The sequence below is a fragment of the Neomonachus schauinslandi genome, chromosome 4 (assembly GCF_002201575.2).
Source record: "Neomonachus schauinslandi chromosome 4, ASM220157v2, whole genome shotgun sequence".
In the NCBI taxonomy this organism is placed as follows: Eukaryota; Metazoa; Chordata; class Mammalia; order Carnivora; family Phocidae; genus Neomonachus; species Neomonachus schauinslandi.
Genome location: NC_058406.1, coordinates 178,203,214 through 178,225,777, shown reverse-complemented (window position 1 = coordinate 178,225,777; position 22,564 = coordinate 178,203,214). Strand labels below are relative to the sequence as shown.

The following is a 22,564-nucleotide window of genomic DNA, read 5'->3' as shown; positions in this document are numbered from 1 at the left end:
TAGTAAATGTAATAATTATAAATATCCATGTATCCAGAAGTAATTTGATTTTGTTTTATTGCTTATATATGAATTGCAAAGTGAATTTTTACATTTCAAAAAAAACTCACCTTGTTACATTTATTACATATATTGGCATGAATAAGACAAATGAGTTCCATGTTCAGATAGGAGGAAGAGAAATGTTAATTGCTGGTAAAGTGTGGTATTATTCTAAAAGATAATGAGTTCAGAAGCATTAAGGGGTGTTTGTGTTGTGTGCACGGGCGTGTGTGTGTGTATTCAGGTGAATTCCAATGACAGTCGAACTCTTTATAAGCACAAAGTCAACACAAATATAAGGAATGTTTATATGTTAGCTATTCAGTGTAAAGGAAAAAAACAAAGCAAGTGTATGCAGCAAAAAGAGAATGATTAACAGTTTATTAAGAGTTTTAAATATCTACAAAAATATAGCCATATGGTGAACTTCAACAAATCCTAAACTTTCTGTCTCCAAACTGGCTAGAATACGGAACACACACCCATTACCTGGCAGGATGTCCTGCAATCTCCTGGAAAGGACAAACCAAAGAAAAGACCCATTTTTTGGGAATCATTATTAACAAGACCAGTTCAGTTATCTAGGACATATAGAAGTCTACTGTGATTTAAAAACAACAACAAGAAAAAAAACCCTGCAAACCCCACATCAACAGTTTACAAACAGACCAAGAGAAAGGTGTGATCAACATTAATTCAAATGGTTTTCCTTTACATGCAATACATGCATTTCTTGTACCACAGAGAAACATGAAATTCTGTAAAGTTTGTTTGCATGAGTCCAATTGAATATAGATCTCCTTTACTTATACTCATCAATTATATATATTTTTCATACAAAAGCACACAGTGTTAATCTATAAAATGACATCCAAGTGGATGATGATTGTTTTTTTGCATGTCCCCCTGCTGAGATTTTGTTAAATGCACAAAAATTAATACAGTTCTTTAAAAATACAGAAGAAAAAAAGGGAAATAAAAAACAGAAAACTTGGCCTATTATATGACGACACATTTTACCCACTCAAGAGGCAAAGTTACAGTGACAGCTACAAGAAGGCCATTCAACGCCTGCACTATCATTCTGAAACAAGGTCTTGCTTACCTACATTTAACACACTGCCCAGGAGGGCTGAGTATCATTTTATGGGTTTAAATGACTAGGCTATTTTGCAAGATGTTTCAAGATGCTGTACTTCATTTATTAAAAAAATCTGGGGTATGCTTGTTCTTTTGTTACTTCCTGACCTTTCTGTTTCTTGTACAGGTGCCTAATAATCATAATAATCATAAACTCAAACCTGCCATTCTCACTGTAGGTTTTCAAACAAAAACAAAAGATAAAAACTGAATTAGTGTTATTGCTAAGAATTTGTTTCTAGTGCAGTTTTGATTGTTGCTGTGGTCATAAAATAAAATTCAATGAAAATCTTTAAAAAAAAACTGAATTAGTTTTTGAGCTACAATTTTTGATATGTATATTGTTCTTTGTAAAAAGAAACTGAATCTGAAAAGGCAATACAATTATAAAGAGGTTATTCTATAAAAATGTCCTACGAGAATTTTATAAGACTTGCAAAGAAAGTCATTCATTTTTGCTGTGTGATGGAATTCACTAAAATGTACATAATTTTAAGAAAACACTACAGGTCTCTGAGCACATGTGTAGAGTACACATGTAACCTTGGTAACTTAAATCAACAGAAGCTCACAATGACGATCCTTAGCACACTTGATTGCTAAAGCCATAGGCACTCTTTTCAAATGTAATACACCAAATCCTCAACAAATGTATACAACTGAACAGTTCAAATCTTACAAATTAAAAGTCCATTTGGAGAATTTTCTGACTATGAAGATTTTAAACAATGCATAATATAAAAATGTAAGTAATGTGCTTTTGAAAGAACTCAAAATGTACATACTCTTCACAGGTGAACTAGTAGCTGTTTTAAAAGTCTTTTTTTCCTACACTAAATATAGATCTGATTTCATTAATGGAGCCACAGCAAAATACTACTATAATGTCAAAGTATAGTTTGTAAACGAATACATCTTATGATGTAAAAAAATATTGCACAGTTTGGTATGCCAAGAGTAAGCTCTAAGCTTGTCTCAAGTAGAATGGTCAAACTCTTGGCAGAAAACACAGTATTACAAGAACTAGACACTTTTAAGTATGGCGATTTTAGGGTTGGTCATATTCTGGGACTATTACTCAACAGATGTCTTATTACCATAAACAAGTTGAGGAATGCCTATCACATGTTGTTATAGATCACAACATCTAAAACGTGGGGACAATAAGCCACAGAACAGTTTTGCAGCCCCAAGATTAGCAATATATTTGTATGTATTTGCTTTTGCAGATAAACAAACACAAAAGCAATTCTATTTCTAAGCAGTTGTGCAGATGTTTAAGAAATACAGTAGACACTTCATACATCTTCAACCCTCTGGAGGCATAATATGTTTTAAAATTACATGTTTGTGAAAAGTTTAAAATATACTGCTTAACTGTGGAATGGGAGATCGATACATGTCCAACTTCAAAAGCCAACAGGAACTGCAAAAGAAATCCATCTTCTAAAGTATTCTAAATCATGGATGGCTCCACCATTTCTAATGTGGTGTGTGCCAAGCGTTTGGTTGAAGAGAAGTCTCACTGTTATTCTCAAGCATTATGTTAATACACATTAAGTAAACCCTGAAAACTCAGCGTGGCCTTCATTTTTCGGCTTTAGATCCTACGCTGAGGTCTTCATGAGCCACTCAGTACACACACAGATCTGGAAACTTCATCTCATAGACTGGGATGGACTGGTACTGGGCATGCCCAGAAGTAATGGTCAGTGTTCCTGATGGACTGGGAGGAGGGCTGTAAGAGAGAACAAGCACGGTCAACAGGTTCACTGGAAAGCTGTTCATTTCACAGAACACTCTCCTAACTGCATGCAAACAGCTGAGTGAGACACCCAGCGTCGCTGCTGGCTAGCTACAAGGCTATGTGGGGCAAAAGATCACAGTGCTATCAAGCTGTTCTTAAGTCTGAACCAGACATTTTCTTTTGAGTATGTGTGTGTGTAATTTTTTATAATAGGATTACACTATACCATTCTGGTAAGCTTGCTCTGCTTCACTAGCAGAAAAATCTTTCATATGTACACATATTGTCCTTTTTGCTGACAGTATGGTATTTCATTATGTGGATACACTGTAAGGGTATCTGATCTAATCCAGTGGATAAATGCAGTATTTATTTATTCCATTTTCCAGTATTATAAATAATATTCAGAGGTCTACTCTTATACACACATCATTTTATCCTGATTGTCTCTAGGTTTACAGTCTTACAAACACAATTTCTTAATCAAAGCATACTCAAATTTGACTTTGATATATATTGCCAGAATACTAGGAATTTATACATTCAACACTGGAGTATATTTGTTCTCTTTTTCTTCTTTTTTTTTTAAGTCTTTGCCAATCTGGCAGGCAAAAGGGGATTCATTCCTATTTTTATTTTTAATTTTTGGGTTACTACTAGTGCTACATATCACAAAGATATCTACAAAAGATTAAGTACCCATTTTGTTTCTTTTAAAACAAATTGTCTATTTGAGTCCACTGCCTATATTTGTACTCAGATGTTTTTCTCTTATCAATATGGGAAACTAATTTTTTTGTATGATATTAATGCGTTTCCACAATTGTACTATTTGAGTCTCAACCCTGTGTTTTGGGTTTTGTTTTGCCAAATGCTTAAAAATCTTACCAAAAAACCACTTATGATATCTTCTGACTAAAACTATAGATTCATCTGCAGAGAACTGGTGTCTTTAAGATACTAATTTTCTATTCAAAGCAAGGTGTGAGTTTTCATTTATGACGTATTCCTATGCATATTTCAGAGATTTATAGTTATTTTATATAAGTCATATTTAGTTCTTTCAGTCTGTTAGTGTTTTATAGTTATGAATCTATGGGAATACATTTTCATTACCATTCATATAGTAATGACTTTAATGTATGCACAAATATTAACTTCATATTAACTGTCTAACTGTAAACTGTTCTTAAGCTATTCAGTTGTTTCTATTTTCCTAATATATTATTCTATTTCTGGCAACTAATAATTATTTTGCAATCACCATTCCAATAGTTGTAATATCCCCCCCTTTTTTACTGAGGGATAATTTTCAGAGTGAAATGCACAGGTTTTAAGTATACTGTTTGACAAGAATTGACAAACATATACACTCATGTGATCATACCCCAATAAAGATAATGAACATGTTCGTCATTCAAAAAAAGTTCCTTCGGTCCCTAGTCAATTTCTCCCTACTCCCATATCCCCACACCCAACAACCATGTTCTGATCGCTATTGCTGACGATTAGTGTTGCTTGTTCCTGAATTTCATACAGTCTATACATACAGCCTGTAAGAATGGTCCATACAAGCTACACTCTTTTATGTCTGGTTTCTTTTGCTCAAGATGTTTTTTTAATGAAAAAAAAAAAATGTGTTCCTTTTTATTGAATAGTATTTCACTATATTAAGAATATCACTATTTGTCTATTGTCTATCCACTCTCCTATTGATGAACATTTGGTAATTATGAAAAATGCTGCTATGACATTCATGTACGTATCTTTCTGTGAATGTAAGTTTTCATTTCTCTGGGTAAATAAATACTGAGAAATGGGATTACAGGATTAAGAGCAGGTATATGTTTAACTTTGTAAGAAACTGCTAAAATTTTACAAAGTGTTTGTACATTTTATATTCCCGTGAGCACTGGTAGAGCGTTCTTCTATAATGTCCAATATACTGTTAGGCTCATCCTATGAAATTCTTTCATGCACTGTATCACTCTGTTCTTGCATTATGAGCTGGTTCTTTTTTAGTTTCCTCTTCTCTCCTAAAACATGTGTATATTTCCCTTTAAATTCTTTAATGTACGTGTGTGTATTTTTAGGTCCTTGTCTACTAATTCCAATAACTGGATCATCTGTGGGGCTGCTTACTCCCCTTACTGTATTTTCCTGCTTCTTTGGATTCCTTATCATTTTCTTTATTGCACTAAGACCAAAGGGAATGAAAGGACAATGGAGACTGAAGTGTAAGAGTTTGTTCGGTTTCTTTTCTTGAGAAAACAAACCCTTTCGTCTGTCTGGTGGTTAGAGTGTAGGCAAATGAACAAGAGGAAATATATCAAACAAGAACAAAAAGCTCTGTATCATGTAAGCTATCCAGAACTCCTCCTTCCTAACTAGGTGACCTTGGATGAGTTACCTAACTTCTATGTGCCTCTGTTTCTATACTTGCCAAGTAAAATTAATCACTACCCTTTTTAAAGGTCTGTTATAAACATTAAATGAAATAATGTACTTAGTATAGTGCCTAGAAAAGCAGAAGTGTTCAATAAATAATAACTATTAGTAGTAAGTGCTCAATAAATGCTATTAGTAGGCTTTAGAGTACCGATAAAAGAGAATTAGTCATAATCCTTATTCTAAAATATTCAATCCATATAGCCATGACGGTGTGATTAAATGTAACATGGTGGGTCCTAGCAACATTCCTTTTAAGAACAGTTATGGATTTGAATTTTTATTTTTCCACTCAGTAGCTGGATGACCTACAACAAGTTATTTCTCTAAAGCCTCAGTGTTTTTACCTAGAAAGCAAAAAAAAAATAGCATCTACCTATATTTTCAGGACTGTGGTGAGAATTAGCAAAAATAACAGATAGAAAACATGCAGAATAAGATCCATTATAAAATAGACCATAACTATTATAATTAACAGCACCAAGTAAGTAAATGCCCACAGCCATCAATTTTCTCTGAATCTAAGGTATATCACATATTGTGTATTATAGTCTGAATTTCTGTTCTGAAATTTTTTAAATGAGTAATTCTTAGCTTAGTGGGGGTGGCAGGCTTGGTGGGGAAATGCTTAGAATAAGAGGTGTACTGATGAAAACATGCCTTGCACAGGACAGCCGAAAAAAGAATGAACTAAAAAAGCAAGTGGGGGCGCCTGGGTGGCTCAGTTGGTTAAGCGACTGCCTTCAGCTCAGGTCATGATCCCAGGGTCCTGGGATCGAGTCCCGCATCGGGCTCCCTGCTCTGCGGGAAGCCTGCTTCTCCCTCTCCCACTCCCCCTGCTTGTGTTCCCTCTCTTGCTGTGTCTCTGTCAAATAAATTTAAAAAAAGGGCACCTGGGTGGCTCAGTCGTTAAGCATCTGCCTTCAGCTCAGGTCATGATCCCCGGGTCCCGGGATCGAGTCCCGCATCGGGCTCCCTGCTAGGCGGGAAGCCTGCTTCTCCCTCTCCCACTCCCCCTGCTTGTGTTCCCTCTCTCGCTGTGTCTCTCTCTGTCAAATAAATAAATAAAATCTTTAAAAAGAAAAAAAAAAAAGCAAGTGGACGACAACGTGTACCTGTCTCTCCTATTTATAGAATCCTGTGCTTGAAGCAAAACAGACTTAGCTCATCAGGTTAAAAATATAAAACATACAGCTGATGTATAAAAAAAACTCCAAAAGCACAGCTTTGAACTATGCCTCCTCCACTGTGCCACCTCAGACAAAGGCCAGCGTCCACACTGAGGTCACAGAAGGACGTGCATAAACACTTTCCCTAGAGGGAACCTGCTGTTGTCTCTCCCTCGGTCTTGTGCTTCCCTACTTCAGCACCAACAGACGCAAGCATGTAACCACGTGTCCAAGTATGTTAGATGCCGTATGTTTGGGACATAAAGTTACAAAAGGACTGCAATGGGATATGACTGAAGAAAGTTTAATGATTAAGTGAGCCATCTGCATAGGGAGAATCAGTCTTGCCCTGGAAAGAACCATGAGGTTGAACCATATAAAACTGCATTTTTTTGCAAATGAAAATGGTTAAATATGAGAAATTACCTGGTTAAACATATCATTAGAATGTGAGTCTTCTAAATTACCCAGATTTCCTTATCGGACCACGTGGAAGGAAGGAATGATCTAAAAAGGAAAGCTAGGAGACACTCAGAAACGATGCTATCAAGGTCTGTCCAAACAGAATAACCACCAAGACAGAGGCACCTCTGTGATCTTGTGTTTGCCCTAACTGAAAACCACTATTACTTCAACATGATCAGCCACAAATCGACATGGGGGTTTAACAATTTCCATTTTGTTGTTATTCTATCACTGTTGTAGTAATAAAATCTTTACCGTATGGTGAGTTCCAGTATTTGAGCAAGTCTATCATGAAGCAAATTTGCCTACAAGGAGAAAAAAAAACGTTTAAGAATGGATTTATTTCCCAAATATCCATCTGTACTAATGCAAATGCAATTTAAAGGACAAAGCATAAGTGCAACCACGAAGCTGATGGTACAGAGCGCTTCCATGTTTTGGCTTCCTCTGTCCCATCCCCTGGAACTTAATGTCAAGTTTCTCTTCCACTTCCTAGCTCACTGGGAGAAACAAACCAAGAGACACATAAAACCAAATACCCATAGCCAAGTCCCTGAAACCCACTACACAAGAAGTACCACAGCAGCAATGATCCTCAACATTCAGTCCGGGAGCTGCCTTCTCCATCGACTTGTACTACACACACAGATCACCGAGGCCTCCCAGCCAGGCCACCAGGGTTTTCAGTCCCCACCTGATACATTCCCGTGTGTTCTGTGGATCTGCACGAAGCGTGGAACCTACCAACTAATGACCAAGAAGATGTCCACAAAATCAAACTCTTCCCACATCCCCTTTACTATTTGTTCACTTACTTTGGATTCACACTGTGCTGCTATTTCTTCAAAAGGTGCTTTCTGGAATTTCTCTATCACAAGACGCCTCTTTTCCTTCTCCTGTTCTTCCGTTCCACTGGTATCTATATAAATGTTTACAAAGACCCATTAAAGGGATTACAGATTTTCACAGAACCTTGCCATGACCATAAAAGCAAACACTCTATAAATCAAAAATAAAGGTAATTTATAGGACTAGTTTTAAAAGGAAAAAAGCAAAAGACTGAACATCCCTGAAATGTCTATAAGGCTAGAGAGCAGATATACAAAACATTTTTTTAATCTAAGGGTTAAAGCTACATAGTACAAGATCCTTTCTCAAAGACCACCTTTGTCTCTCTTCCCAAAAAAGCAGGAGAATGACAACTTCCTGCAAGCCAAACAACCTCAAGAACCCACCTGAAAGATGATTCTTGTATGAATACTCATACCTTGGTACATGAGATACTAAATTAAAAGTCTGCTGAACTTGATACTGAATGGTACAGCGGAAATACAGAGCAGCCATTTGGAACGTATTGTTTCAGACTTTTGCATTTATTTCCAGTTTGAAAAGACATGTTTTATCTTAAAATGATGTGTGGCCTGACCAAGTTTGTGAGACAGTAAAATAAATAAATGCCTGTTACATCTGCTTAAGAATATGGAAATAGGCCTGATTTATGGCTTGTTAATGGTCTACCGCAACCCCCCAGCAATTCTTCAGGCTGTTTTGTTTTTTTTCCTGGTCAAGAATTTCACAGGATGAAATACACGGTGTTCTACGTTCTTTAACCCAGGCTGCTTTTCAGGTAGACAAACTGTAGGTTACAATTAGCTAGTTTTAAAAAGTGGAAATAGAAATAGCAGGTAGAAAGGAAACAGGCTATTACAGATTTTTCCTTTGAAACTGTGGCAGGTTAAAATAATTGAAGAATTTATACACTTCTGAATGACTAACAGAGAATTATGATCACCTCTCTGTTGTTCACTAGAACAGGGTAAGCAGCTCAAATGGCCAGAGGCCAGGCGGGACACATAAATGTTTACATTAGGTCAGGTAAAAGCAGTAGGAAATAAGGGAACGTGGGCAAGATGAGGTAGATACACCCTGGTCTTATGTCAATTTCTGAAGATACTTCAAACTAAATTTGGCCTGTAAGCAGCAAGTCTGTTTGCCATGCATTAGGCAGTTCTCAAGCTTTTTGGTTTCAAGAGTCCTTTCCTTTACATCCTTGAAAGTTATGAAAAAACCAAATCGTTATATCCATTGATACTTTCCATATTACAACATAAAACTGAGGAACTTTAAAAACATTTAATTCCTTTAAAAATAATTCATTTTAAAATTATGACACCATTATATGTTAACATAAATAACATTTCTTTAATGAAAAAATGACCATACTTTCCAAAGTGAAAAAACTCAGTGAGGAGAATGGCATTGCTTTGTATTTCTACAAATCTCTTTAATGTCTTGGCCTAATAGAAGGCAGCTGGATTCTATCTGCAAATGCATCCAAACCACTGCAGTGTGTTATTCTGGTTGAAGTATATAAAGAGATATGTACTGGGGGAAAGAGTATTTTAATAGCCTTTCACAGAACTGTGGGTATTTTTTTCTTGGACATTACAACACAATTTGAAAAGTGGTAGTTTTGTTAAAAGTTAGCTGCAATACGAAATTTGAAATCTTACTAATAAATTTTTTGTAACTGGTTATGGTAAAATCCATTGGTCTATTTTACACTTTGAATAATCTTTATTTATGCATGATTTTGTAACATCATGCAATAGTCATGTGGAATACTGATCCAGTGATTTATGCAGGTCCTCTAAATGTAGACATGTTTCATTATACAAGATTTTTAAAATCATATTTGGTAGTTACTACCACTGATCTCATTAGAAGCGTCTAAATATTTGGGTGCTGTCAAACTCACAATAGCAGACAAAAGTCAAAATTTTATTTTGTTCAAAGTGCAAATTTTATCATTAGAAGCAAATATCATTAGAAGTGAGGATGGTTTTGTTTTTCCTCTTAAAGTCACAGCTTCGTTTCATTTATTTTCCAGAAAATGCCTACCAAATACCATAGGTTTTCTGTCAGTCTTTTTTTCTTTCTTTTTGAAATAAAAATGGTGTTCCTTATAAAAATCGACCAGTTCAGGGGCACCTGGGTGGCTCATTCGGTTAAGCAGCCCACTCTTGATTTCGGCTCAGGTCATGATCTCAGGGTCATGGGACTGAGACCCGTGTTGGGCTCCGTGCTTGGCAGGGAGTCTGCTTGAGATTCTCTCTCCCTCCCTCCCTCTGCCCCTCCCCCCACCGACTTGTGCACTCTCTAAATCTTTAAAAAAAAATCAACTAGTTCAGCTTGCAAATCAAGGCAATCAAAGAAGTGCTTTATGTGTACTTCCCAAAGATACGTACCCATGGGTTGAGATTTAATAAAATAATTTACAGTAAGAGCATTCCTAAATAAAATCTCATTTTAAAGTAACTGTGTGTGTGTGGTACTAAAGAATATGATCACTGCTAGACTAGTGTGATGCTACGGTCTCCTTCATTCCTGTTATCTGACGTAGTACAAAGGCTAACAGTGTAAAGACACTGTTAGATGAAAATATTTTTTGCTTGAAGGATCCCTTGAAAGAGCCACCACAGGCTACTGAGGGATCCACAGACACACTGTGAGAACCACTGTCCTAGACTGTAAATTTCTCAACATGTCCTATCCTGTTGTTACTGTTATTTTTAAGTAGGCTCCATGCCCAACATGAGGCTTAAACTCACAACCCTGAGATTGAGTCACACGCTCTACCAACTGAGCCAGCCACGCACCCAATGACATGTCCTATTAATCTTTAAATGTCTCAAAATATATTGCATATAATGGATGTTCAAAATTGCTTACTGAATTCAATTAATTTTATTTTGGTAAATTTGACATTGTATTACAATAATTCAAAAATCCTCTAATGGATTAAGCCAAAAAAGGTCAGATTTTACTTCATGGATGATGGGTGCTAGAGCACTCCACTTTCCTTGATACTAATTTTTTTCTTCTAACAGCTCTGAAAAGATGAGAGCCCATTTCCACCCTATATTGCTTTACCAGTTAGAAAAACTGAGAACAAGGTATCATTAGCCTAGCAGTAATTTATATCAATACTTAATTGAAAGAACCGTTTTAAAATTTTAAAAAAGAGGCAAATCATATAAAACTTATTTCCATAAGGGACAAAGGAGAAAAAAAATCAGAGTAATATTTTATGCAAAGTAAAAAGATTACAGTCAGTCAAATGTGGGTACAAAATCTGGCATCAGCATTTACTTGCTATGTGATCTCAGAAGAGTTTGGTAATTTCTCTGCACCGATAAAACAGCAAGAGTTAACATGGTCCCCTCTCTTTTTTTTTTTTTTTTTTTAAAGATTTTATTTATTTATTTGAGAGAGAGAATGAGAGAGAGAGAGCACATGAGAGGGGGGAGGGTCAGAGGGAGAAGCAGACTCCCTGCTGAGCAGGGAGCCTGATGCGGGACTTGATCCCGGGACTCCAGGATCATGACCTGAGCCGAAGGCAGTCGCTTAACGAACTGAGCCCACCCAGGTGCCCTAACATGGTCCCCTCTCATGCCTACCTGCTAACAATCTCAGCCAGCTCCTTTCTCCTACCCCATTAGAAACACGGCTCTAATCACACTACTGTGTGCCTGTTAGGTTACTCAATTTATTCAGAATTTTCATCCCCCCATGTCCTACAAAAGGAAGCATGCTATTTCTCCTAAGAAGTTCGAGCAGCCTGCAGGTTGGCTACCAAATAAGTGTGGCATTAAAATATACTGACGTGCTTTCTTAATTCTAGGACAGTCACTGTACAGAGCAGAACTACCTCTGATAAGACAGGACAAGTATAAAAGTCTAAAAAACAGCTGGGGGGCGCCTGGGTGGTTCAGTTGTTAAGCATCTGCCTTCGGCTCAGGTCATGATCCCGGGGTCCTGGGATCGAGCCCCACATCGGGCTCCCTGCTCAGTGGGAAGCCTGCTTCTCCCTCTCCCACTCCCCCTGCTTGTGTTCCCTCTCTCGCTATATCTCTGTCAAATAAATAAGTAAAAAATCTTTAAGAAAAATAAATAAAAAATAAAAAACATAGCTGAATAAATCAATTACAGATCCACACACAAATGCCATGCTGCTTCTGTTTATTCTGGCACCTCATCAAGTACTAAGACAGAGATAAGCTAGCAAATCATTAGGAGAGTTAACAAAAATCTCACCAATTGCTTTCTTCAATGCTTCAAAGGTGATTTCTTCAGTGTTACTAACCTAGAGAAAAGTGATTTTAAGTAAAATAAAGAGTTAAGAAAGGTCAATATAAATAACACCTTCACCTAGTTACAAGTCATCTAAGAACTTTTATAGTTGTTTTTCTTCTCTGTGCTGGCTGGATTTGTGATTATCCTCCACAGTATCCCATAATCTCCCCTTCCTCCTCAGTACCAGTGGCCTACTGCAGGGATTAATGCTAGGCTGGCAGGATCAGCATCCTGTAGGCAACCCAACCACCACTGAGTTACAGAACTCCATCTCCACTCACGGGGTGTGCAACAGGCCTGAGGCCCACTGACTGAACTAGGCTTCCCTAAGTGAACAGTGCTTTGAGAGAGTCAAGGCAGAGAAAATAACGTCAATACAGTTCAGTTATGTAATACATGAAAACTAAGTATACTCTACACCCTCTATAATTTTGGTGCCATATACAGTTTACAAATAAAAAATACACTGAAAACTTTAAATGGTTTAGAAGCAAGAATCACCACTACTTTGGGAAGTGTTCAAATGAGTACAATTAACATCTTAAAACATTCATATTCTGGGTCTTCTAAGGTCAACCACCTACACTTATTTTCCAGAAATACCTTTTAATAAGAAGCTCCCCCCATTTCTTGCTTTGAGATATATAAAAGGCATGAAATCAATTGCCTTATGATAAAAAATCAGTAATACTTTTTACGGCACCAGCACATTTTCAGGGGGAGCAATACACCCAGTTACTATAGTATCTCTGAATAGAAGTTATGAAATGATACCTGAGTACTTGCCTGGGCCTCTGGTCATCCCTAATTTTAGCTCATGAGCTTCTTTTGCTAAGTCTAAGGCAGCAAGACTAACGAAAGCAAGACTTCATGCTTTGCACCTTAGCTTCTCTGTAATACAAAGGCTTTAGCTGGAAATCAAGCAGCAAGCGTTCCACTACCTCAGTTTTTCTACTGAGGGTTCATATTTCTAGTTGAAGTCAGATTAAACTTGGGAATCTTCAGTTGCTTTGTTCTAGATATTTGGAGCAGATATACAGGATTAGGCTCTGGCTCATTAATTATTTGTACCTAGCAGCAGTCTAGTACCTCAATGAAAAAAACCCACTGTCGTTCTTAAAACTGGTTAGGAGTTTTAGACTTTTGAGAAGCAACTACAGTACAGGGAAAAGAACACACAGAAGAACTACGAGGCCAGCCTCCTTGTTACATATAACTTAATTATTACCTATTTGATCCCTGGTAAGTGAAAAGTTAAAGTCCTTTATTCCAAGAACTCTTCTCTATTGGTTCTTGTTTTCCCTAATTCAGATGATCATGATACAGTCACTCTGCCCCTCTCCTTTCTTGTTTTTAACCTCCTTTCTCGGACTCCCTTTTAGTTACTTCTTGGACCTGCCCATCCTGCTCTGGAACAGGCTACTGCTCTCCTGTCCCCTACCTTATCTCCAGCCTGGCTACTGCAGGTCCTCCTTACCCAAACTGTAGACTAGTAAAAGGATCTACTAGGTGGCCTCTCTACCTCCGGTCCCTTCTTTTCAGTTCAGCCTAGCCACGCTTCTGAGATTCCTTTCATGAAAGCAGAGCCGTGATAAGGACACTGCCCAAATTTCAGTGTTTCCCTACTTCCTACCAAATCACACACAAAGCCCTCAGGCAGGTGACAAAACCTTCTATAATTTGGCTTCAATCTTGTTTCCCACTCTTTCCTTTTGTGAATCCTATTTAAAAAGGAAAAAAAGACCAACTGCTTTATATTAGTGTTCAACGATTCATATTTTTCATACAGTGTAGCTACTAAATACAAGCCACCTATTTCATTTGGTGCCCAACCAAACTACGGTCTATTTGCCTCTCTAGAACACCAGTTGTGTGTTCTGGAGAAATGGTGCAAAGGCACCAGGCTCGAGGAGTTTCAACACTCCTTTTACTCTTGATGACTTTTGCCTTATTCATGATCTACAGCTCTAACCTAGACTGTACAACACCCTTGAGCCTCCATAAAATGTGTTTGTCTTCTTCCAATCAGACTAGTTGTTATGTTACTTCCGCTGATATCTTACTAATTTTATAGCACCTAGCAGAGCAGCTTCCGACTCATATTATACTAGACTTGTTTTGTTAGCACACATGCAAGTTTCTTTATTCGTTTATGGGAAAAGGCAGGAGTGTGTAAAACAAAGATCTGTTATTTATCCTAGAATAAATGACAATTCTTTTTAGCCAACCAGTGACTTAATTTTGTACAAAGAAAAATTCAATATGCACTGAAAATGTAATATGTATAGCCTCCCATTCATTCCCCCAAATAATTAAGCACTATTACCTTTTAGAAAGAAGAACTGAGTGGTGATTATTCATTAGACTACAGTAACAATTTAAGTTATATCTATGGAAAACATAAGTTTGCTATGATCTCATCTAAACATTCTGACTTTAAAAAAATATGTAAGCTCTAAAAGCAGATATTGGATATATCTGAGGATTAACTGGGATTATGTATATAAAATTTCAAATAATTTTTATCAAATACAAGAGTACTGTTTTTTAAATGAGTAATTCTCTTATTTGACTGTTAGCAAATATACTTATTCATAGTTTGATATTTTGTTACACCATTAATTGGTGAGCACTTAATTGACATTTATTTCTCCTTTCCATGCTATGAAATTAATTAGTTCTAGTCTAGAGGGTAATGTTATTTTGTCTTCTGGTTTTTGAACAGTCATTCCTAATACACAAAATCAGATTCCATAATGGTAAATGAGTTTGAAACACCAATGTGCTCAGGTAAATCTTATAAGAAACTGTACTTAACTTTTCAAATGCTCGGTGTGCAGCATATTTGACTTAGGACTTATAGCAAAGAAAAAACAGGGTCTTTAACAAGTTAACAAATGTATTAATGGACTTTTAATTGCAAAATGTATGTTTAAGAATCTTCTTCCTATAGTTAAGTCTTTATACAATGCAAATATTTTCTTTAGTTCTTTTTGCCCCTGCATGATAAAATGTTTTTATCAAAATAGATGGATTTCTTTGCAACACCTTGAAGTGTTGCAAAGGTTATATGTGTATATATATATATATATTTTTAAATAAAAATGGTTAACAAAAGGAGAATGGGGTACCACTCAATAAAATTTACTGCACTCTTGATAAAGTGTATAAACTAAGGCTTTAGATTAATTTTCCCCCAAAAGGTAACAGCAACAAATTCATAATCATTAAAATACAGAGCTAGCACAATACCCTCCTGACCAGTAAAAAAGTATATACATTAAGATGGCTTTCAAGAGGTGAATTTAAACAGGAAGATGATTTTTCTTGAGCTTTAAACTGGCAAGAAACTACACCCACTGTATTTCAAAATGAACACTAACTGCCTCTTAACTACTCTTGACACTCTGCTGATAATGTCTTAATGAAACTGATTGGTTCTACTTAATGGGGAGTGGAACACCATAAAAGATGTAAGCTAATTGGCTGGAACTGGCCACCAAAAAGTTCAATTCCTGAAGACTGACAGGGATTGGGGAGGTGGGGGGGAGGGGGGGAAGCGCTGTGACAGCATGAATTCAGGCAAATTCCTTCCCCTTTTCTTAGATGGATAATCTCTTAATTATTTATACTGTACCATGAGAAATAATGAAAAACCTAGGAAGGCAAATGACAGATAAACTCCAAGGAGGAGGCTGACATCCTGGTATTTCAGCATTTTTACTTGACCATCAAAAAATTCTCTGGTGATTTGTGCAGAGTAAGTCTTAGACAATACTGGCTGTTTTCTTCTTCCTAAAACTCAGGATACACTTTTGTGTTCTATTGAAACAGGAGGAGAGCATCAAATCTCTGACCTTTCAAATAAGTCACAGTCCTTAGAGAGTACACAGGGCACTGATACAGTGTAGCCTACATTAAATCCATTATAGTTACTATCAAAGGATAAAAAATTTTCCCTCCCAGATGAGGCTTTGAAACCTTCCACATAGTACTTGCCTTCAGATGAGATTGTACAGTTCCCTTTATTCTCATAATTTGTTTCATAAATCTTTAAAAATAAATAGAATTTGGAGCACCTCCCAATTTAATAACAGGCCTTCATAACATTTCTGATAAAAACTTAGTTCTGTTTCACAGTTCCTTTTATTACACTAAATTACAATGTAAAGCCTAATGACCTCATAATACACAATGTTAAGTTTATGTATCTTTACTGAGAGCTGACATGAGTTTAGTAAAATAAAAAATAAGCTCAAGGCTAAATCAGATTAATGTCTACTAATAGCACTGTCGATATGGGGATAATTTAGAGTTATATTTGCTCCTGTTTGAAAGTATGGAGGGGCAAAAAGTTATTTTAAATTGATACCTATCTCAAGAAAGTACTCTGCCATACACTTTCAGCAACTTACCACATCATCAGAAGGAATGCTGTTGGGTAAAATATCCACCTGAATGGATACGGTGTCCACAATACTTTTTCTTCTAGAAAGTCGATCTTCATCTAAAATCAAAATGGTTTTTTCCCCCATTACTTGCTAGTTAGAAATGGTATATCATTTAAAAACTCTACCTATTTCAGATTTCAAAAAATCTCAGAAAATAAACAGTTGTCTTTTTTGCTCTTTCTAAATGTATGAAGCATTGTGTTCTCAGATTTTTAAATTTTATCAAGCAGATTAAAAAAAATAAAACTGATGGGGTGAACTAAAGTTAACAGTTTTATTTTCCAAAAAGGGGCATTCAGAGCAGCAACATTACCATTACCCTAACAGTTTAATAGAAAACAAAAGTCAACACTAAAAGGAGGAATTACATAATCTAAATTGAATACATTCATTTTTACTGAACACTCACAATATTGCCCTTATATCTCTCATTTCTCCCCTGAAAGCTGTGCACTAACTATGGATCTAGCTCAGGAACCCATGTCTGCAAGTGTTTACCATGCACCACATTTGTGGACTGAAAGGATCTGCTGCTTCAGTCAATAGCTCCTTCGCCACCCTTTCCAGCCATTCAACTCCACCGGCTCCTCACCTATCCGGAAAAACTTACCCTTCACTTCAGTGCTCTAGATAATCTACTTTCTCCCCACTTTTGCAAACATGCTTGGTCTGAACCAACTGCTGTAATCTGTCACCACCTACTCTTAACCCCTGAAGTTATAATCCTGCCCTTAACCACTCTTCTCAAAAGAGTGTCTTCCCACCCAGTAAGTTCAACAGCTATCCCTAGGCCCATTTTAGCTTAATCATTTCGTGGAAATTTGAATTTTTTTTATTATAATCTCCCCCCCACACATTTTTTTCTACTTCGATTTTCTCCTTCGGCATTCAATAAATCTATAAAGTGATTAGACACCATGTTAGGTGTTAGGGACAGACTGCTGAATGTAGTCCATACCAGCTTACAGTCTAACAGATAAGACTCAAAATAAACAAATAGTTACAGAAATAATGAAGCACAATGGAGAAGGACAGGGTGCAAGGAGAACAACTAACAGTTATGGTTTCATCCAAAAAAATGAAGCCACTTTATGTATTCCAATACATAGAATTAGAGGTTTATTCAACCACAGTTGAACTGGACAAGTATATTTTCTCTTCTGAGCTCCAGTTCAGTATTTCCAATTTCCTATTAGTCAATTATATTCGACATGTTCTAAACCCAATTTTAACATCTCTAATAAACCATCTTTATGTCACACTGCCCTATTTATTTTCAAGAGGGCCATCATTAAAATTCTGCATCTTTTTTGCCTGAATTCTTAGGATAGCTTCCTACCTGATCTCTCCCTTTTATACTGCTAATAGTGTTATTTTGAAAGTAAATCATTTTTAGTCTTAATTATAATTTTAAAACAAATACAGCCCACACACTGATACAGAGCTTCCCAAGCTTTTACAGTTGGGTTTAGAACATGTCAGAGTAAAATGGAAGAGGCTGCTCACACTGTAGGCTCTGACTGCCCCAGCCACAACCCATTTACTAGAAGGGCTAAGGAGATCAATATCCAGACACATCTGAAATGTTCCCAAAAGCAGCTGGGAAGCTCAGGTCTAGAATCTATGTCTGACAGCACAGTCACTTCATAATCTGGCAACACCCCATCTCTCTAATCCTATTTTATACATACTGTGATTTTCTTCTACGGAAAGAGTCAAGAATAAAGAACCACAAGAAGGCCAGCACAGATGAAGAAACTGGTTTCTTACTGACCACTTCTACTCCATGGTAGCCTTCCATGGTGGTAATTGAAGCTGGTGATCAAATATGGTTGTTCACCCTCTTTCTAGGCAGCAAGTAGGACTGCAATTCCAGCTTCTCTGTGGTTTAGAGGGATTATGTAACTAGTTCTGGCCAATAAGAACAAGCAGCATTCTAGAGAGCAGCTGCTCCATCAGCTTGGATTCCAGATATGGATGCTATGAAGTTATGCACAGTTAATTTGAGCAACAAATCTTTACTGCTTTAAACCACTAAGAACCTATGATTATTATCATAACTTAACTTAGCCAGGGTTAAACCCTGGCACTACTAATCTTTTGGGCCAGATAATTCTTGTGGTGGGGGGGGGTTTCTGTGTATTGCAGAATGTTTAGCTTCTACCCACTAGCAACCAGTAGGGCTACCCCACCTCTCCTTGCCCCACAGTGGTGATAACTAAAAATGTCTCCAGGATAGACAAGTATTTCCTGGCATGGGCAAAATCACCCTCAGATGAGAATCACCGACCCAGTCCATCCTCACCAGTAATAGCCCCTTCTACAATATTCCCTATATGCCACCATCATATCATAAGTTTCTTAAAACACTAACCACATCACTCCACAAAGCCACCCACTTCTTGATGAATTAAAAAGCCATTCTGGGGTCTCTGGTCAGATCTACCAACAGTAACTTCAACTGCTCCCTAATTTATCTAATGTTCAAGTAAAATGTGCTATTTTCCCATCTCTGAGCGTGCTTTGGCCTCCTGCCTTCCATGCTTTCCTAGAAACAGAAACCCCTACTGGAAACACTTTATTTCTTGTCCTTCTTTACATCCTCCCACTATACAAATTCTCACATCTTCTAAGGCCTAAATGAATATTACATCACTTCCTTAAAATTTTAAATATTACTCCATTTATTTTTACTTATCCCTCTTTCTTTCAGATACAAAAACTTACTATCACAGTTATGATTGATCTTCCCCATCACCATTCCATCAACAGCACCCTTCAAACATTTCTTGGGCCTTGTACTAAGACATGTAACTTAATGCCTTATCTCGGTTATCACAGCAGGAATTCAGTGACAAACTCTGCTTTGCACCTACCACACAGGATTCACTCGGGTTCTGCTGTAAGAAGGCTGTAGGTACAGATGAATACATACTCAACTGTGACACATCAATACAGATTGCGCTGCTACAGTTTTCAGACTGAAAATACCCCATCTCCTGCTTGTGGCTATGACTACGACCTAGACACTGTATTGTTTTTTCTTCACGATCACGTGCTTTGATATAAATTACCAAACATAATGACATCAATAGGACTGCTACAAAGTAGTATGTGGTCATCACTGCTGACTTGCTTTTACCTTCTAAGCTGGTCAGCTGTCAAGGCCTCATCAGAACTCAAAATGAGGAATAGCAGCCTGTTTCTCACAAAAAACCCCATAAAGGATTTCTAGGCTAACATACAAAGGCTGATGGGGAGCACAGTAAAGTCAGCTTTAAGTCGAAGATAAAAATAAAAAGGGAAGAGAGGCGTGAGGGCAGGGAAGGAATCACTGGATGGCAAAAACCAATGAGAACATAGTCCAGAGGGAGTTGATTTAAGATTAAAAAATTTTAAAGGGAAGAAAATAAAACGTAATGGGAAACTCTAATGTTATGTTCTCAGAACTTTATTCCTTTGACCTATACAATCACGTGCTTACAGGTGACTGCAGAAAAGCCCAGGTACAACTCTAATCAGATATCATGGATATCTACACGAAAGTAAGGTTTCTAAAACAGAGCTTACGGAGATAATGCCCCTGGTCCCTGTGGGCCACCTGCGTCTGTTCCTGACCTGCTCTTCCAAGCTTACTGAAAGCAGCCTCACTGCAGCCTCCACGGACTACACCATCCTGCTGTCTAGAGAACGTCCCTGTCACCATCTCAGTGTCTGATATAGTGATATACTGGTCTCTGGGAAGACCGCTGCTTTCCATCCTCAAGATGGGCTGGGGTCGTCCCAGACACTGTTTGCTGTGCCCTCGTCACTTTCCCATCCCTCCTCCTGCTCTGCTTCCTGTGTCTGCTATTCATTCACAATGGTGACCATCGTCTCTCCTTATTGTTTCTAACTAGGACTTGGGAGTTTAGAAGCAATTCTTAGACAGAGCTATGCTCACTACAACCTCTGAACTCCCACACAAAACCCATCTGTGACTCTTAACTGCCTACAGGGCACATGGTTGCTCACTGTCAAAGATACTCAGCAAGAGGCTGATTCCCTAAACTAGCCACTTCTTCCTATTCATTTCTGTGAATAAAAACTCCATTCTGTCATCCAAGATCCAAAACAACGTATAGACAGTTACATCTAAAATGTGCATCTTTTTCTTTCTTCAATTAAACCCAGTCATATCACCCAACTCTCCAAAAAAAAAACAAAACAAAAGCAATTGAAGCAGCAAATACACTCCACTCTTACCCTCAGTGGTGTGCCATCCATCCACCCAAGCATCCAAGGCAGAAACCAAGACAAATCTTTGGCTTTCTCCTTGTCCCCTCATACCAATCAACTGCTTATAAATTCTTTCTTGTAGGTTTTTCTAGAACCACCCACTTCTCTGTATTCTCACTTAGTGCAGGCCATGGTCCTCTCTCCTGGAAATTACTGACGAGCATTCTAAATGGGTGCTCCATCTCCACTATGCTGTAATACCACCAGAGTAATACTTGTACAATGCCTAACCCTGTTTAAAATCACTCATTGACTCCCCACTGCTTGCAGAATAGTGCAAAATATGCAACCTGTGTTTACAATTCCCAACCCTACTCCTCTGATTCAGTCCAAGTACGCTAACTTCATACTAATTCCCTGAAGAATCATGTTCTTGCCTATGTCCATTCTTTCATACATGCCATCACACTTCTGAAGAAAACACTTGCCTAACACCTGCTTCAGGTTCAGCCCAGGAATTGTTCCCTTTGGAAGACATCCCTGGCCCACCAAACCTGGACCACCAAATGCTCTCCTAGCTGCTGCCTGGGACCCCAAACTTCTCTGATCATAGCCCTGAAGGTCTGCTGTAACTGTCCAGTTATTTGTCCTGTTCGAGACAAATTGTATAATGAATTAGCTTCTTTGCTATGCATCTGGAATAAAACTGGTAAAACGCCATCATGGGGGAACTGAGAAAATAGTCACGCAAATCATCTTCTGTGCTTTGTGGTCCAGATGAAGAACCCAGTTGAGAAAGACTATCAATTCTGTGAAAGTAGGGACTTCTACTACCTATTTTCTTCGTTTTTGCTTCTGTTTGCATAGAAGCTGGAACTGTAAATACTCATAAACATTTAACTATACAAGTTTACTACAGCCACTGACACTTCTGATTGATCTAGCTCATTGATCTATTACGGTACCCCCTCATGGAGGAGTACTTAGAACACGCCTAGACCTACACTATTCACTCAAGTTCTAGGTGGATTTGAGATTAAAGAAAAATGCTATAACCACCTTATATTTAGGGCCCACTTACTATATGTCAGTCACCAACAGTTCAATAACTTTTAGGCAGACCATTTCTTCTTTCTTTAGAACCAACTACCATTATATTTTAATCATGTGTCCGCCTTCTCCACCAGATTTTAATCCTTAACATCTTTCTACCCTCAAAACCACACCAATTTTTGGTATATAGTAGGCAGTCAGTCAAGGTTTATGGAATACGTGAAAGAAACAATCTGGATCAGTAGGGATGACTGAACAATCTTTATGTACATGGGAAACAGTAGTGTTACCTACTGAAATTATTTAATTTCCACCTCATTATTCTCATTTGTAAACAAAGATAATACTACCTACTTCATCAAACCTTTAAGGATTAAATGAGAAAATGAATACAAGTGCTTATCTCAGTGACTGGAACAGAGTTAATGCACACTAAATGGCTGCTAATATTTTCATGATGATAGGTATATGCATGATACACAGCAAACTAAGTATGTTTTGCTTTTTATTTTGATATATTCTTCTTAAATCCCTGATTTTTTTAAATGAATATCTGATGGTTACACAGCAAAAAAAATTTTTAATAACCAATTGATTATACCATAAAGCATCACTGCATCTTCAAACTCTGCATTAAGGCAGAGCGTACATGCCATAAACTGGTTCTAAACTATCAAAGTTTTTATAAATCAGAA

General features: G+C 37.3%; 1 protein-coding gene across 5 annotated transcripts in view; it reads right to left on the bottom strand.

The window, feature by feature from the left end:
- Positions 1–403: 403 nt before the first annotated feature.
- Positions 404–22,564, bottom strand: part of EFR3A (EFR3 homolog A) — a 71,867-nt gene continuing 49,706 nt past the window's right edge. For 3 of the 5 annotated variants that reach the window (XM_044914677.1, XM_021688808.2, XM_021688807.2), the window contains 5 exons: positions 16,563–16,654; positions 12,109–12,157; positions 7,827–7,930; positions 7,267–7,316; positions 404–2,920 (listed from right to left, as the gene is read on the bottom strand). In XM_044914677.1, the coding sequence (XP_044770612.1) occupies positions 2,815–2,920; positions 7,267–7,316; positions 7,827–7,930; positions 12,109–12,157; positions 16,563–16,654 (401 nt within the window). In that variant the 3' untranslated portion in view covers positions 404–2,814. Of the gene's footprint in view, positions 2,921–7,266; positions 7,317–7,826; positions 7,931–10,650; positions 10,654–12,108; positions 12,158–16,562; positions 16,655–22,564 lie in introns of all 5 variants that reach the window. The other 2 variants (XM_044914678.1, XM_021688806.2) reach the window with 2 other exon arrangements.